Below are 18386 nucleotides of genomic sequence, written 5' to 3' on the forward strand. Positions count from 1 at the left end.
CCTTGACTAACATCTCATGTAGCTCTTCAATAATGTTTTTCTTCTGTAGGCCCAGAGATGAATTTCTCCCCCAATTCTGAGGCTCTGCCAATCTAAAAAGACCCAAGATCCCAAGCACTACTCATGGCCTCACAGCCCCTTCCTGAAGAGAATCACTCCATCATCTAATCCTGCATGGAAGGGGATCCTGACTCAGAACGAGACTCATTGGGCAATTATTCAGTAATCCAGTGGGAGTGGACCCTCCGTAATAGCCATTGAAAGTGTTAGTCACTCAGTCCTGTCTGACTCTTTGTGACCCCATGGACTGTAGCCCACCAGGCTCCTCTGTCCATGGGATTCTCCAGGCAGAACAGCCATTAGAGGAGGCCATTTTCCAAAGGTGTCCAGAATGCTATGAATAGTCTGCTCTTAGATGACCAGCAAAGGCCTAATACAGGACTATGCAGGTTTCCATCAGTTCAGTAGCAGCATATCATCTGCCTCACCAGAGAGAAGCCCAGGTGGGCAGGTAACTGCTTTGGTGGGCAGGTAGACCAGGTGACTTCTGGTTCTCTTTGCACCCTCAGAGTCCACAGTGTCTCTCCTAAGAGAGGGGAGCCCAGGCGCAGTCACATGGGGACATTTCGGCCAAGTGAGATCTGACCAAATAAGGAGCCAGAGGGCCAATGTTCATCTACTGGCTATAACAAATTAGAACTAAAGAAAAGTCATAAAGCCAACAGACAGTATATTATTTTTGGTATGTTGTCTCATAGTCAAGCCTTTTCTTGATGACTCTTAGGAGGTTTAGGGACTAACCATCTTACTCCTTTCATAATCTTTTGAATATTATCAGCTTCATGAATCATATTTAAAGATTTAAACCCCACGTACTTTTGAGTAAATGACTCTGCTGGACCGGAGACCCAGCTCCCTGTGCCTGTAGCTCAGAAGTGATCCAGGGTGACTGGAGCTGAAAGGGCTCAGCTATTTCTGGCTCGCTGACTTTTCCTGGGTTGACACTGACTCTCCTGGAAGTTCCCCTCATAGCTCCTTTCTGCCTCATTAGCTGTCTACTCAGCAATGGCAGTAGGCTCCCCGTGGGTCCCTGTCATGCCTATAACTGTGTGTGAGTGGCACCTACCCCAGTGTCTAATAGTCAGTCATAACTTGTGTATTCTAGAATGTTCTGAGTGTCTTCATCAGCTCAAGGGCATAACTCCTCCTCCTGTCATTTGTAATGAACAACAGGGGGAGGAAGTTATCGGTCATGGGCTCAGTGGGGCAATGGGGAGAGAGAGAAAAGTCTGTGCATAATTGGAATATCCTGAATAATTGTGGATCTGAATAATTGTCTGAAGAGTTCAGTTTCTATTCTGAGAGTTCAGGTTTGGGACTTTGTTGCCATATGTCCTTGTAACACTTCTCTGAGGCTGCAGGGGAAGTTATGCTTCTTGTCTGCTGTCCATTGGAGCCCATGTCATGGATGTTGTTTTCACATGCCTGTCGTGAGGGTGAGGCAGGGGGGTGGGGTTGTGGGTGGAGGGTATGGTGAATTGACTTTCGTTACTGCCAAGAACCCTGGGTAGTTCTTGGTGTTTGAGAAAGAGCCTTTCACCTAGAGAAGGACACCTGTTTATGATGGAGGACCATTCTTTGATCCCTGCCTGAAAGGGGGTAGGGACAGATTAATAGAGACCTCACCACAGCATCAGATTCTCCATCCCTGTGAAGGTTTTGCAGGCCTGACTCACCTTCACTGCCTCAGAACTCAGCTCACTAGATATTTGTCCAATGCAAAGTCCTATGAAAACTAAAGTTAAAGGTATAGAAGTTGGTAGAATTTAGATAAAGGTATATAAATTGGTATATTTAAACAGGCTCTATATAAGGTGGTTACAGCTCTTATTTAATTATATTGTGGGATAAACAAGGCTTCCTTGGTGGCTCAGAGGGTAAAGAATCTGCCTGCAGTGCAGGAGACCCAGGTTCGATCCCTGGGTCGGGAAGTTCCCTTGGACTAGGAAATGACAACGTGCTCCAGTATTCTTGCCTGGAAAATTGCTTGGACAGAGGAGCCTGGCAGGCTACAGTCCACGGGGTCACAAAGAGTCGGATATGACTGAGCGACTAGGCATGCAATGCAAAGTTAGTTAGCTTGTTAGAATTTCAATTTCATTAGTCTTTCTGTGAACATTTAGGATGTGACACGCAGGTTCTCCTTGATTCACTGGTGGTCTTACCTCTCTTAACCCATCCTGGGATATGAGGTGGCCTTAGAATGACAGAAGCATCTCAGGCTCACTTGCTAATCTGTAAACTCACTTGAGCCCCATCAGCAGAACCACAGTCCATTTAAGAAGGAAGATGTTTCCTGATACTTGCCTCAGGGCCATTCACACAGTGAAAACTACCCTGTTCTTGCTGTCTGTGATTTCTGATGCCGTAGCATGTACATTCTCTCTTCACCTAATGACATGGGCAGATTAAACGTTAGAAACTGGTGATGGCAAAAACCAGATGCCGGCTCTCTGCATGGGTGGTGACCCAGGATTCTGCTCTTTGTTATATCAGAGGCACACTGTTGCCTTCCCCACCTTGGTTCTCCAAGAAAACTAACTGCTCAGCAAGGTTTGAATTCATGCCTGTGTCACACTGTGCAAAGGTCCTACACATTGGCTTGTCTTTAGCTGCAAAATCAACCCTTCAAGTTCCCACCCTTTTAGACCCTGCCTGTTGTACTCTCAGTCAGCACAAAGAGTTTGGTGACAATTATATCTGATCTATTTTCTGTGTTAATTTTTTTTTTCTGTGTTAATTTTTAAACATTTTTTTAAGAAACTGCACTGTGCCCCAGTCAACCTCAGAAGACAGGGCAATAATAAGTGGGGAGCACACTGTGATCAGGTGGCTGCACTTGAAAAGCAGCTTCTGTGAGCCTCATCTCCAGGGAGGTTTCCTGGTCCACTCTGCTTCCTCCATTGTCCTTGTCTTCCTACACTGCTTATATGCTAACTACACCTGAGGGTTAGCACAGGTTCCACCCCCATGCCCACCAGGACAACTAGGTTTTATATTGGGAATAGGTGTGGCAATTAGATTTTTCCAGAAGCAGGAGCAGCAGCAATGAAAGCCCCTCCACATTCCCCTTCACCCTTCCCAGTGAGGCTTAGAGACAGTGGTTGGAGAAATTTGTCCAAACCACTTGATGGGAACAGGGATGTCCAGGGAAATGTCTCCCTGCTTGGTAGATCAACTTGGCAGCTGCTCTGGCTGACACTCGAGCTGGACCCTGGCAGCTGCCTCAAGGTTAGAGGACCCCAGCCCCACTGCCACCACACACACAGATACAGACACACAGACACACACACTCAGAGAGCCAGTTGCTGTGAAGATGGGGTTTTTGACATTAAAATCTCTGCCATTTCTGCCTCTGTAAAGAACCACAGCTCACATATTTCACCAGAGCACGAAGCTGTAGTTGTCATGGACCCTGAAAGCTTTTACCATATCATAGTTATTCGTAGTTGCAAGATTAGAATATCCACTTTCCACCGTGCATTCCTCAAGTCTGAAAATAGACAAGCAAGTTGAGTAGAAACTGTGCTAAGGCCTGGGGCTCAGGAAAGATCTGTAAAATCAAGAGGAAGGACTTCAGTTCAGTCCCAACTCTGGGCACTTAATTTCTCTGAGCCTCAGTTTTCTCATGAAGAAAATGAAACAACTACTTGGTGAAAGGATTCATCTATTTGCACAACATTAGAGAGTGAAAAATCTGGTACTAAGAATCTTATAAATTGTCTCAGGATATTTTCATTGGGAGAGTTATGAACTTAGGCCTGAGAAGTCATTCTGGCAACTGTAATAATAATAGATTTAGATAGCCCACTGCATTTCCCCAAATGTATTTCTTGCCTTGAAGCTATTACACAAATCCCTAATTCCCAGACTATCTCCACATCTCCTGGACACCAATTTAGCTGAAAGTTTACACAGCTGTGATTACCCTTTCAGATTCCATAAACCCCATAAAATCCAGGTCTGAAGTCTACCTACTGGCGCTTAGACCTCATTGCCCAGTAGAACAAAGGACTTAGAATGTACACAGTAAATGTAGTCATAGAAGATTAGATGAATGAAGAGATGAAAAATAGTGTGATTTTTAAAAATTTACCTATTGTAAGGTTCAGTAGTTTTTGTCAGGTATGTAGTATTGTGTGGCCACAGGCCACAGTAAAGCTATAGAGTATTCCTATCCTCATGTGCCTTTGCAGGTAATCTCCTTCTGGCATCCCAGCTGCTGTTTTACTGGTCATTATAGTTTCACCAGTTCTAGAAGATCATATAGGTGAAAACATCCAATATATAGGCTTTTGTGACTGGTTTTCTCACTTGGCATATTGTTCTTGAGTCATCCATTTGGTTGCATGTATCAGTAGCTCATTTCTTTATATTCCTGGGTAGTATTCCATTGTATGGAGGTTTTCCAGATTTCTTTTTTAATTGGAGGATAATTGCTTTACAGTGTTGTCTTGTTTCTGCCATACGACATGAATCAGCCATAATTACGATTTTCCAGATTTCTTTCTGTTTGATTTTTGGTTTCATTTCATTGTGGAGAGAGAATATTGTCTATATGCTTCCAGTTCTTTAAAACGTACTAAGCTTGGTGAATGTTCCATGTGCAATTGAAAACCTTGTATTTTCTGTTGTTGCTGGGTGGAATGTTCTATGAATGTCCATCAGGTCAGTGAGTGGTGTTCAGGTTCATTATATCCTCACTGACTTCCTGTGTACCTGTTTTATCAATTGCTGCTGCTGTTGCTAAGTTGCTTCAGTCGTGTCCGACTCTGTGTGACCCCATAGATGGCAGCCCACCAGGCTCCCCCGTCCCTGGGATTCTCCAGACAAGAACACTGGAGTGGGTTGCCATTTCCTTCAACAATGCATGAAAGTGAAAAGTGAAAGTGAAGTCGCTCAGTCATGTCCGACTCTTAGCGACCCCATGGACTGCAGCCTACCAAGCTCCTCCGTCCAAGGGATTTTCCAGGCAAGAGTACTGGAGTGGGGTGCCATTGCATTCTCCGTTATCAGTTGCTAAGAGAGGAATTTTGAGATCTCTGACTATAATTGTGGATTTGTCTATTTATCCTTGCAGTTCTATCAGTTTTGCCTTATGTGTTTTGAAACTCTGTTTAGGTGCCTAAATTAGCATTGTTATATTTTCTGGAAGAGTTTATCCCAAGGAAAGTGTTAAAAAATAACTCTTTGTGTCTGCCTGCTTGAATGGGTTCACATATACTGTTTTTTAAGGTAGGGTAGAAAAGTTAGAGGGCAGATGGGGGTAGGCTGGAGGAGGAAGGTACTGACAGAGCTTCACCTGTTCTAAACAGCTGGCCACAGGAAGACTCAGAGCCTAAATCCAGCACACTTGTCTCCCCTTCCTCCCACAGCCACCAGCAAGGCCTAGTAGAGCAAGGTCTTGACAGCCGAGGTGCCTGATGCTTTTAAGTGACTAGGCTTAACTTTACAATCGGATGATTAAGGTCTTTGGGGCCCTATTTTTACTGTAGATGTAAATCGCTTTATGAGCTAAGATGTCTGTGCATTTTAATGACATGCTTCTGTCCCAGTTCACTCCTTGTGCTGGCTACACCAGTTTCCACAGGGCTGCAGAGGGCCCCCCAGCATGGGCCAGGGCCTTCCAACCCTAGGACTGTCCTCTTGGCTGACAAGGTTCCCCACCCAAAGACTGACAAAAAGGTGCAGATGGTCCTTCCTCCTGTCCTGAGGATTACCAGATGCTTCCTATAGAATATATCATGATTTCAGAGACAGAGCATCAGGGACAATGTGGGTGACCCACACCTTTGGACTCTCTACCCTAAAACAGCAGAAGCAGTGTGTGGAGGGCAAGTCCTGTGCAGGAACTGTACCTCCAAGGAACACCAGCTCGTGGCCATCTTAGTTCCCAGCCCACATTCCATAAATGTTGCCCTTTGAGATTATAAAGGTGCTCCTCCAGGGAAAAATAAAAAACATTTCTTAGAAGAAGGAAGGAAAGAAGAAAGAAAGAAAGAAAGTAAAGAAGGAAGAAAGGAAGGGGGGAAAGAAAGATACATGCCACTAGCCAAGATTCTCTTCTCTTCTTGAAGCCCAGGGTTTATTTCCTAGACTCTCAGAAACCAATACCTGTGTCCCCAGGCCTGAGATCTTATAAAATTTCGCTACCTAAGATTTAGTCTCCTTGAAAATATCCATATTTTCTTAAACTGGGATGAACAGTAGCCAGTGTTCCAAAGAAAAGCAGGTATGTGGAGCCCTGGGTCCCCACAACATATCACATGCAAAAAGATAAAATAATTTTAATGCAAATAACCTTTGAGACCAAATAATTCAGTCTGATTTTAAGGGTAAATGTCAAGTCCACCTGCCACTAGGGACTCAGTGGTGAGCGATGTCTGAGGCAAAAGCTTCTATCCTGCATGAGATTAATTTCACAAGGTATCAGAGAATGTTTAAAAAAATAAAGCAGTAGACCAAGAATATGATTTCCCATGAGTGTAACTACAGGTCCTATGTTCTTTGAAATGATCTATTTAATTTTCCAAAACAAACTGAAAAGAATGAAAATTTAACTATGTTCTCTAAATTTAATTGAGGGATTCAGGGTGTCAAATTATTTTCAAACAGAAATCTCTACTGAGAGCAACTGCTTGTGTTATACAAATTAGGAGACTCAAGCTTATGAATCAAATCACTTTTAAGCCAGGCACCCTGACTATGCTGGAATTTCACTTGGTAAAAATAGAGAAAAAATGATCAGCACTCAGGCCTACATTTACTGCATATTATCCAGGAGTTGATAGTCCTGGACGTTATAAGAAGTTCTGATAATGAAATGCAAGCATTTTTACATAGAAAAAATTTTGGAGAGAGGAAGGCTTTTATTTAAAGTAAGTTTTAATGAGACTATTACATTATTATTGCTTTTCCATTTGTATCCTGCAATTGCAGTTTTCTCTTTTTTTTTCCCCTGCTGGGAAAGTGATATCCTAGTAAGTGTCAATTTGGGGGTTTTTCTAGAAGGGGCTTCCCTGGTGACTTAGACAGTAAAGAATCTGCCTGCAATGCGGCAGACCTGGGATCAGTCCTTGGGTCGGGAAGATCTCCTGGAGAAGGGAATGGCTACTGACTCCAGTATTCTTGCCTGGAGGATCTCATGAACACAGTAGTCTGGTGGGCTACAGTCCATGGGGTCGCAAAGAGTCAGACATGACTGAGCCACTAACACTAGAAGAAAAAAAAAAAACTATACTAAAACTGTAGGCTATATTTCTTAAGATCAAATAGCTTCCTTACTAAAAGTCACTTTAATAGGAAGCTGAAATGGATGTATCTGTTTTTAAGAGGGAAATGTAATGTAAATTACGTGTGAGCAGTGTAATGAATGGAGAAGACAATGGCACCCCACTCCAGCACTCTTGCCTGGAAAATTCCATGGATGGAGGAGCCTGGTAGGCTGCAGTCCATGGGGTTGCTAAGAGACATGACTGAGCGACTTCACTTTCACTTTTCACTTTCATGCATTGGAGAAGGAAATGGCAACCCACTCCAGTGTTGTTGCCTGGAGAATCCCAGGGATGGGGGAGCTTGGTGGGCTGCCATCTATGGGGTCGCACAGAGTCGGACACGACTGAAGCGACTTAGCAGCAGCAGCAGTCATGACAAAGCTACTTGAGTTTTACTTCTGTAATTTTTTTAATGTTTGTTATTCTGATTTAACTTAAGGCCCTTATTAGTGCTGTACACCCTGTGGATTTTTCTCCCTTTATTTATGTATCTCAGTGATTTCCATGAAATGCCTTTTCCCCACTAGAACCCACAAAGCAAAGAACAAATCCACCACTGTTCAAAGCATCTGACAAACCAGTGCCGTGTGGCAAAGGCCATAACTAACATGCACGTTGCTCTATCCCATGCAAGGTCTTTCAGAGATCCTCTTATTTAAACCTCACAACAGCCCTGCACAGTAGGAATTTTTTTACTTCCTCATTTTTAAAATTTAATATTGTTATTGTTATTTTTTCATAAAATTAGTGTTATTGAAGTATAAGTGATTTACAGTGGTGTTAACATCTGCTGTACAGCAAAGTGATTCAGTTATTATGAAACTTCCTCATTTTTAAGTAGAGGATCACAGAGGATGAGTGACTTGCTCCAAATTATGGAGCAGCTGGGAGCCTGGTGCCCAGTGACCCCTTGTCCACCACCACGGAGTGCGTGCCTGCAGTAGAATGGAGGTCACACCCACATCTAGGGAAAGTGGGTGAATCCCCACTTTATCAGGGTTGATATGATTGAAGCAAAAACAGTGTGACCAAGGGTTCTCTGCGTTGACTCACCCCTCGTGACACACTGGCACAGAGAGATCAGTTCTAGGCTTCCACCCTCTGTGAGAAAGCACCGGTCCTTCAGTTGCTGACCCCTCTCCTCCCTGTCTCTGACTTGTGGGGGTGCAGTCAGCCTGTCTCACATGCTCAGCAGCTCTGGCTGCCTCTTTTCCCTGTGGGGTTCTGATCTCAGCATTTTATCTTTAGAGTTACTCTGAGCCAGTTCCTCAACCATCCCATTTTCTCGCCCATGAACTGGACCTCCCATGGCTCTGCTCTTGAGGAAAACCTATTGTTTCCCTCACACAAGGCAAAGAAGTCCTATCTGTGAGGAACTGATAATCTAATTAGCATCCTTTGTAATAAAGCTCTCCTTTCAGAAAGGCTGAGAACACACACACACACACTCTGCTGGACACAATGGCAGGTCCATGCCTGAGAAGAAGGCTGGCTGTTAATGTCTGCAAAACTGTGACATCAACATTTTCACTTCTTCCGGCCCCCCACCCCAACTCCCTCTATTCCTAGAGGCCGTGTTTGAAACAGCCCAAAGTCAGTATACCAGATGTCTTCCTCCAGGTTAAGAAAAAGGGGTGAATTTAATTTCTTCTTGTTTCGTAGGCCTGGTTTCTGATCTTCCCTAACTGAGCAAGAGGGAGGCAGCTACAGGTGGTGAAGCCCCCAGATCAGCTCCATCCATTCCGCCCATCCCTCAGGGCTCACAGCTGTAAATTCTCCTCAGGGGAAAAATGCCCTTTAGTGAATGTTTTCCTTCCAGGGCTCCTTGTGTTGGAGGCCAGGGTGTGTCTTCTTCAACCTTCCTCAAGCATCCACCGAGAGCGTGCTGTATTTTCACAGCTCTGTGCTGCAGTCCTGACATACCTCAGTTGCTCTGCCACTGAGCAGTAAAGACTGTATCCCTGTGACGGAAATGCCCAGGATAGACCTGCCCAACGGAGTTTCTGGGGCTCAAGCTCTTCGCTGTGAGTCACAGACCAGGTCCCAGGCACTGCCCAGGCCTTGATGACTGGCCCAGGCTCTTGGCTGTCCTGGAATCCATGATGCTTAAGCTATCCGAGGCCCGAGGTTCAGGAATGCTGAGTAGGGAGAAGCCAGTGCTGGGGTTTAGTCTTTCTGAATAAACATTCTGACCCTGCCCTCAGCATTCCCCCTCACACCTGTTTCCAGCATCTGGCTCTGACTCTCTGACTCAGCCCAGCAGGTGCAGGACAGACCCTGGTGGTCACCCACCCAGCAGCCTCCAGTCAAGGCTTACCCTTCCCACCCTCATTCTTTTAAGGCAAATGGCTTTCATTGTAGAAGGCCAAAGCTTCCTTTGGATTGGCCCAGAAAGACTGGCCTTTAACATGCAGTGGTAACCAGACCCTTCCGTCAAGTAGAATCTGTGATTGCCATTTGAAGCGGCAGAGTGGAGGGGGAGGTCCAAGGGTGGGGTCTGGACACAGTTTCCTCGCTGCCAGGCCACCTCCCCTTCCTGGCCGGGCATGTGACTGACATACATACAGCAGCCAGCCCGCAGGGCTAAGCAGGACAATTTTTATGTAAAGTGGTATCTCACAGGAGTGGACCTGAAGCTGTCAGCATCCATTAATCTCTTGGTTGCAATTCATCTGATCAGTTAATATCACTTGGATACGCCTGAGGGAATGGAACACGGGACAGGTACAAGGTAACGGATCAGAATCGTGGGTGCTACAGAAGCTGGCCATTTGGAGAAGGGCTGAGGCTGGTAACTTACGGAGGCCCTGGGAAGCTGAGAGGCAGCCTTAGGGCACTGGTCACTCATCACATGACCTGGCACAGCTCACTCTTTTATTTTAGGCCAGCAAAAAGTAATTCCTCTTATAAACATGGCTACCCTGACTTATGCCAGCATAAATATCAGGAAAGCATCTTTCATTTTGTTCAATCAAGTGGGCCAAGCTGCCTGTAGGTAAAGGCACTCATGCTCAATCACTAAGTCATGTCTGTCTTTTCTGTGACCCCATGGACTGGAACCCACCAGGCTCCTCTGTCCATGGGATTTCTCAGGCAAGAATACTGGATGGATTGCCATTGGCTTCTCCCAGGGATCTTCCCATCCCAGGCATCGAATCTGCATCTCCTGCACTGGCAGACAGATTCTTTACCACTGAACCACCTGGGAAGCCCAGTATCACTAAGTAAATTCCCACTATTATGCAACCAATCTCCAGAACTTTTTCACTTGCAAAACTGAAACTCTACATTCATTAAACATCATCTTTCCATTGGTGCAGCCCTTGGCAAGCACCATTCTACTTCCTGTTTGTATGAATTTGATGACTGTAGATAGTGGGATGGTAGTGTATCTTTTAGTGACTTGCTTATTTCACTTAGCATAACATCCTCAAGGTTCACCCCTGTTGCAGCAGGTGTCAGAATTTCCTTTCTTTTTAAGATTGAGTAGTGTTGGAGAAGACTCTTGAGAGTCCCTTGGGCTGCAAGGAGATCAAAACAGTCAATCCTAAAGGAAATCAACCCTGAATATTCATTGGAAGGCCTGATGCTGAAGCGCCAATACTTTGGTCACCTGATGCAAAGAACCAACTCATTGGAAAACACCCTGATGCTGGGAAAGATTGAGGGCAGGAGGAGAAGGAGGCGACAGAGGATGAGATGGTTGGATGGCATCACTGACTCAATGGACATGAGTTTGAGCAAGCTCGGGAAGATGATGAAGGACAGGGAAGCCTGCATGCTGCAGTCTGTGGGGTTGCAAAGAGTCAGACACAACTGAGAGACTGAACAACAAGAACACTATCCCGTTCCATGCATAGGCCACATTTTGTTTACTTACCCACTGATGGACACTCAAGTTGCTCCCTCTTAGCTGTTGCGATAGTGCCACTGTAAACATAAGTGTACAAACATCTGTGTGAGTTCTTGCCTGCGGATCTTTGGGGTATATACCCAAACATGGAATTGCTGGATTGTATGGTAATTCAGTGTTCACATTTTGAGGAACTGCGATGGTCTGTTACACCATTTTACATTCCCACCAACAGTGACAAGAGTTTTTTTTCCTCCATGTTCTTGCACCTGATTCTTGATGTCTGCAACTAATTAAAGTCTTTTTCAAAGTACCATGCACAGTTCAGGCCAAGCCAACACTGGCCATAGCCTGGAACTGTCCTGTATTCAGGGACAGGTTGCCCACAAGCCTCTGGCAGAAGCATTCTCCTCAATCTCCATCAGCAAGAAATGGCGCTGGATGATAACATGAGAAGGATGCTGCCCACACATCACTCAGCCCTGAGTAAAAGCGCCTCTCATGGCCCTCCCCTTCTGTACAGGGAAAAGATACTCTAGTACCATAATCTGACATTGCATTCATTCCCTTTTAAAGGACATTTGATAGCAGCAAAGAAATCAAAGGAAAATAAAAGGTTTTATGTTTCTGACTGAGTCTGGTTCATGAATACCCAGAATTTCTGGTCAAGTTCATCTGAGAAAAATAGTTTTTCCTTTGAGCAAAGGTGTGTCGCTCCCTTCTGCTGGTCTTCTGTGGATCTTCACTGAACTGGGTCTCCCAGTTGAGATGGAAAAGTCTGCCTCCCTATTCTATCTCCTGGTTTTATTACTAAAACTCACACTTCGTAACTTATCTGAAGCCCCATGCTGACAGAGCAGTGTTAAATGATGGTTTTAGGTTTGTTCATTTGTTACCTGAGGAAAATGTGTGAAATTTAGAAATAATATGGGACGAACAACCCTTTCCTTTGTCATGCACCTTGGACCAAACTCCAACTCAGGACAAACTCAAAAGCAGGTAGAGAAGATCAGTGCTTATCATTCTCTGTCCTTTGTTCAGATTCATGGGACATTAGTATTCCTAAGAAATAGCACTTCCTGTGATGAAGGAGAGCCAGCATTTGGAAAACTATTGAAAGGAATGCATATATAAAGTTCTCTTGGGGAAGGCTGTAGGGAAAATGTCTGCTTATGATTGAATGCGTGCATGCATGCTCAGTTATGTCCAATTCTGTGTGACTCCATGGACTGTAGCCTGCCAGGCCCTTCTGTCCATGGGATTTTTCCAGGCAAGAATATTGGAGTGGGTTGGGATGCCCTCCTCCAGGAGATCGTCCCAACACAGGGATCAAACCTGTGTCTCTTCCATCTCCTGCATTGTCAGACAGGTTCTTTTACCACTGGCATCACCTGGGAAGAACCTATGATTGAATAGACTGTGCTTATAGAAAGATTTCTAAAATTTTAACTCATTCTTTCTTTATGAGAGAGCCATATTTAAAGTCGGGCCACATGGAGATACACTGGACTGGGTGATGGATAGTCATGATTACAGCATGCTAAAAGAATTGAAACATACATGATGTCCAGTTCTGAAAAGATGAACATCCCCAATACAACTGTCTTTCTTTACTGAGGGTCCTGGCTGTTGTGAATCATTCCTCACAAATAGTCCCCAGGTGATTCTGCCTGGCCGAGGAGCCTCTTCACTAATATGAGGAAGAAGAAAGGAAGGAAGGAAGGAAATGGACATTTATGAAGCACTTAATATAAGTAAGTCACATGCAAGTGCTTTGCTGCTGCTAAGTCGCTTCAGTCATGTCTGACTCTGTGCGACACCACAGACGACAGCCCACCAGGCTCCCCTGTCCCTGGGATTCTCCAGGCAAGAACACTGGAGTGGCTTGCCATTTCCTTCTCCAATGCATGAAAGTGAAAAGTGAAAGTGAAGCTGCTCAGTCGTGCCGACTCTTAGCGACCCTGTGGACTGCAGCCTGCCAGGCTCCTCCGTCCATGGGGTTTTCCAGGCAAGAGTACTGGAGTGGGGTGCCATTGCCTTCTCCGGCAGGTGCTTTAGGTACATTATTTATTCAGTCCTTATGATCACCTTGTGGGGTAGGATGCATGCGTGCTAAGTCACTTCAGTCATGTCCAACTCTTTGTGATGTATGGACCATGGCCTGCCAGGCTCCTCTGTCCATGGGGATTCTCCAGGCAAGAATACTGGAGTGGGTTGCCATGCCCTCTAGGGGATTTCCTGACCCAGGGATTGAACCCATGTCTCTTATGTCTCCTGCATTTGCAGGCAGGTCATAGGGTGTCATCACTTTTTTACAGAAGAGAAGAAAAAAGGCTCAGAGAGGTTAAGTGTCTTGCCTGAGTCATATTGCTAATGAATTGTTATTCTGGGATTCGAAACCAGGCTCAGCCTCTTTGCATAAAACTTCCTTGCTGAGATGGTTGGGGATCCTCAAGTTCACATAAATAAGACCAAGGAGACAGTGTAATCACCTACAGATACTCAGAATAATCTCTGCTCTTGGCCCCTGCTCTGGCACCAGTCTTTCTTTTCTGAAAGATAGCATTTGTCCATATTGTTAGAAGGAAAAATCTAATAACTGACTGAAATGTGAGGGTGTTAAAGCAGCGAACCCAAACTATTTGATACCAAGTTTTGAAGGCTGTAGGCTATTAACTGCCAAAACATTTTAAATGGAAGATAGATTTTCCACTGGGCTTCCCGGGTAGCTCAAATGGTAAATAATCTGCTGGCAGTGCAGGAGACCTGGGTTCAGATCAGATGTGAACCTGCCTGGTTCAATTCATGGGTCAGGAAGATCCCCTGGAGAAGGACATGGCAACCCACTCCAGTATTCTTGCCTGGGAAATTCCATGGACAGAGGGGCCTGGTGGACTAAAGTCCATGGGATCGCAGAGTTGGACACGACTAACACACAGATTTTAGTCTTGAATATAAAAAAGCACAGAAATACAAATTCCAAAAGCCATCCAAATAGCTTGCACACCTCCAGCAGTGTCACAAAGATTCTATCCCACACAGACTATACCTTACACAACTAGTGTCACCCTTTAGATATTTCAGGAAAACTGTCACAGAAGTTTCCTCTAGATTAGAAGTTGTCTTCAAGAAAAAGAGGCTACACAGTGAAGCCTGATGGTCTCTTCATCTATGCAGAATTCACTGTTCGCTCATGCAGAATGGCTAGAAAAAAAGTGCTGTCTTTACATATCAATGATGTGCTCAGATCACTTGGGTTTTTTGTTAGGATTCATGAGAGTAAGGTGACTCTGATGGGGACGAGAAGAGTTTAGTGTGCATAAACAGGTTGTCAGTTCAGTTGCTTGCCTGACTCTTTGCAACCCCATGGACTGCAGCACACCAGGCCTCCCTGTCCATCACTAACTCCTGGAGTTTACTCAAACTCATGTCTGTTGCATTGGTGATGCCATCCAACCATCTCATCCTCTGTTGTCCCCTCTTCCTCCTGCCCTCAATCCTTCCCAGCATCAGGGTCTTTTCCAATGAGTCAGTTCTTCGCATCAGGTGGCCAAAGTATCAGAGTTTCAGCTTCAGTTATCAGTCCTTCCAATGAATATTCAGGACTGATTTCCTTTAGGATTGACTGTTTGGATCTCCTTGCAGTCCACAGTTCAAAAGCAGCAATTCTTCGGCGCTCAGCGTTCTTTATAGTCCAACTCTGACATCCATTATGACCACTGGAAAAACCATAGCTTTGACTAGATGGACCTCTGTCAAGATGATGTTTATTCCACCTTAACTTCAAGGACATTCAGGTAGCTAGCCTGTTACCAACAGAATCTAATAACACCCTTTTTAAAAAGAAGCCCAGTCACACTTGATGTCTCAGCTATTCCTTTATAGAAAACTACCTGCTTCAGTTTTATTCTAATAAAAATAATATGATTCCATGGCTAATATGATTTCATGGCCCCCCTTAACTTTTTATCAGAGAGCAACATGGCAAGGAGAAGGGTAATCCTAAGGCCATAAGGACTTTGGATAATTTTACTGAACTTGAAACATTACCCCCAAATATATATTTAGGGCAAAATCGGGTAAAGTGTAAGACAAGTGCTCATTTTTCACTTGAAACTGTTTTGAGTGGCAACAAAACAACACACTCACTGAAGTCCTGCTTTGCCTGTGCCGGATGTTGTCCAATCATATAACAGCTTCAAAAAATCACCCTGGGCGTCTGGGTTGAATGCATGTGCCTACCTCATTGCTTTGGTATCAGCAGCATTCTAATCTCACAGGATCACTTTACCAGTGAAGTCATCAGTTAGTCTGTGTTTGGTGTTTCTCCTAGGAAGAACTGTGTGCGTCATACCTTCCACGTAAGGAGTTTGTGTTTTTACAACACATTGCATTTCATTTATGAGTGTCCCTGATTCTACTAAACGGTTATTTTTTAAACTCAAAACATCATAAATACATTTCACTTTTGAGATTAGATTCAAAATCATAACTTATGATTTGTCTGGTTTCTATAAAAGATACCTCATTAGAAATGTTTATGTTACTAGATTTTATTGCCTAGAGAAATGAATCCTTTCTCAAAACCTACAGTTTTGCAAAATTTACTTATGTATTTTTCACATGCTTTTAGAAATTCTTAATTTAGCAGTGGAGAGATTATGTCATGTGATGTAGCAAAGTCATTTAATTTAGGATTTTCTCTTAGACTTTTCTAAATCCAAACTCCTGTTAGTTTTAATGTGATTTTCATCTCAGTAAATGATATACAGGTCGACTTAAAAAAAAGTAGAATAGCCTATACTCTTTCCCTAGAACTTTCCTCCACTGCATGCATTACTTTTATCCCTGTGTGTGAAATCCTTTCATGGCTCTTGGCCATAGCCAAGATAACCTGAGCTTGCTCTCCATCCCTAATAATAATTATGTCCTATATAATTATTATCATCCTCTCTCCTCCATAGAAAAAGGACTGGACCAACTTGGAAAGGACTGGCCTCTTTTGCCTCTGACGCAGGTTCTCTTCTGTTGCAGGCTGGATTTGAGAGCCCTCCCCTCCAGAGACAGGCTGCTGCTTCAGGGAGCGGGAGTGGAGCTGATTCTGAGCCAGCTCGCCATGTCTTCTCCTTTTCCTGGTTGAACTCCCTCAGCGAATGATACTCATTCCAACTGCTGCGCCTCTGCCAGCCTGGCTGAGACACTCACAGGCAGCAGGGACCCAGATGAAACTAGGATCATGTAGGTGACAAAAGGGACCTCTGAATGGCATTTCTACCAAAAATACCCTTTAATTCCAGATGGCTTAGCTAACACATTGAGGGAGAACAATGCTCTGAGAAGAAAGTTGCAGAAAAGCATTGGGGAAAAAAGGAACTTGATCTTACACAAATTTTTTATTGTGTGGGAAACGTTATGAAGGGTGTGTAGGTGTAGTATGTGCGTGTGTACGTTAGTAACAAGTGGCAAGTGTTGAAAAAAGTGGGCACTACACTCGTCTCTAATAGGCACTGGCTATTGTTCTGATATCATAGTAGCTCTTATTCTCTTTCCTCTTCAACAGTGCAGGTGGTCAGTGAAATTCAGTGTTAATTCAGAAGTGACCGATTTATCAATATATGGACAAAAGGTAAATCATTGACCAAAGATATGAGATGCTTCACAAAGCTTTTCTCTTTTCCACAACAGATGTCGCTGGATGGATATCCAGAAATGTTCTTTGCCTCTGGTGACACTTTCCTAACCCAGAAGGCAAAGGCCAAGGACATTTCTTATGACATTTTTCTAATCTTAGTTTCAAATATGCAGATATCATGTATTTTACCTGAAAAAGACTTTTCAACAGGAACCGTCTGTCTCATGTATCCACTGAGGCAACCAGTCTGAACTCTAGAGCAACTGCATGTATTTAAATATATATATATATACACACACACACGATACACATTATACATGTACATATATATGTATTTAAATCATGTGCTGTCCCCCCATAACACCTCATTCAAAACATAAGTTTTATAAAGTTAAGTTTTAACTTCACTCTGTATGAACTCTTAAATAAATGCTGTTTTTAACAACTTAGTCTTACAATAATTTATTTGTGTTCATATCATTGTAGTAATCCATTAGTCAAGTGAATTTAAAGGGTCTCAAGGGATTAAGCATCTTCATACATCCAAATTGATTTTGAAATATTAAACACTCGATTGAATTTTTAAAGTTATAACTAAACTACCAAAGGCAAGTGCATTGTAAACTGTATTAGGGGTACTGTTTGATTTTAGAAGTGCATAGAGATAGTTTATATTCCTAAGAATTAAAGAGATTAGTGTTGGCATAGACATAAATGAGGTGCTTGTAAAGTTATTAAATTCAAAATGTGCTTTATAAGAAAAATGTTCCCAAGGGGCACTTTATAGCAACTACATTTAGTTGTTTTAAGTGGAGAGGTTATTGTTTCTCCTATTAGAAGACAGCAATGGAAAATAGCTTAGAAAAAATAATGGTACCAAAGTAGTAGTTTGATAAAGTAAACCTTTCTCATAGAAAAAAACAATGCAACATTTTGGCCCTCTTAACTGGAGGGAAGCCTTACCACAACCATTAACCTCTTTTTCCTTCTTCCTTCCCTGTCCTCCTCAATTATGTCACATCTTATGACAAATCAGGGGGTTTCCCTGTGGTAAAGAATCTGCCTGCAATGCAGGAGACCCGAGTTGGATCCCTGGGTTGGGAAGAACCCCTGGAGAAGGGAATGGCAACCCACTCCAGTATTCTTACCTGGAGAAGTCCGTGGACAGAGGAGCCTAGCAGGCTACCATCCATGAGATTTTTGCAGAGTCGGACACAACTGAGCGAGCGACTAACACTTTCATGAGTGACTTAATACTTTCTATAGTTAATCAGGGTTGAATGTTATTTATGTTATGAATCAACATTTCATTTATAGAATTACCAAGCCTCAGAACTGTAAACAACTTTCTAAATTCTTGAACTCAACCTCAGAGGGGTAATCCGAAGTGCAGAGATGAGCCCAAGGTAGTTGCAGGATTTGTGAAAGCCATCAACATATGTTTGTGGTTTTAGCAGAAAATAAAAATGCCAGGAGTTTTGTTTATTCTTGTGTTGATGTCAATTTGGAGGAAGTAAGGAGCTCAGTTTTCCCCTGTGAGCATTGGAGAGGAAAAATAAAGTCGTGA

General features: G+C 43.6%; 1 protein-coding gene across 7 annotated transcripts in view; it reads left to right on the forward strand.

Moving 5' to 3' along the window:
• Positions 1–17264, forward strand: part of TRIM55 (tripartite motif containing 55) — a 47300-nt gene extending 30036 nt beyond the window's left edge. For 3 of the 7 annotated variants that reach the window (XM_012183786.5, XM_004011708.6, XM_004011709.6), the window contains one exon: positions 16222–17264. In XM_012183786.5, coding sequence (XP_012039176.1) covers positions 16222–16232 — 11 coding nt within the window. In that variant the 3' untranslated portion in view covers positions 16233–17264. Of the gene's footprint in view, positions 1–49 lie in introns of all 7 variants that reach the window. The other 4 variants (XM_060393441.1, XM_060393442.1, XR_009594955.1 and 1 more) reach the window with 3 other exon arrangements.
• The last annotated feature ends 1122 nt before the right edge of the window (positions 17265–18386 follow it).

Source organism: Ovis aries, chromosome 9 (genome assembly GCF_016772045.2).
Source record: "Ovis aries strain OAR_USU_Benz2616 breed Rambouillet chromosome 9, ARS-UI_Ramb_v3.0, whole genome shotgun sequence".
Classification (NCBI taxonomy): domain Eukaryota; kingdom Metazoa; phylum Chordata; class Mammalia; order Artiodactyla; family Bovidae; genus Ovis; species Ovis aries.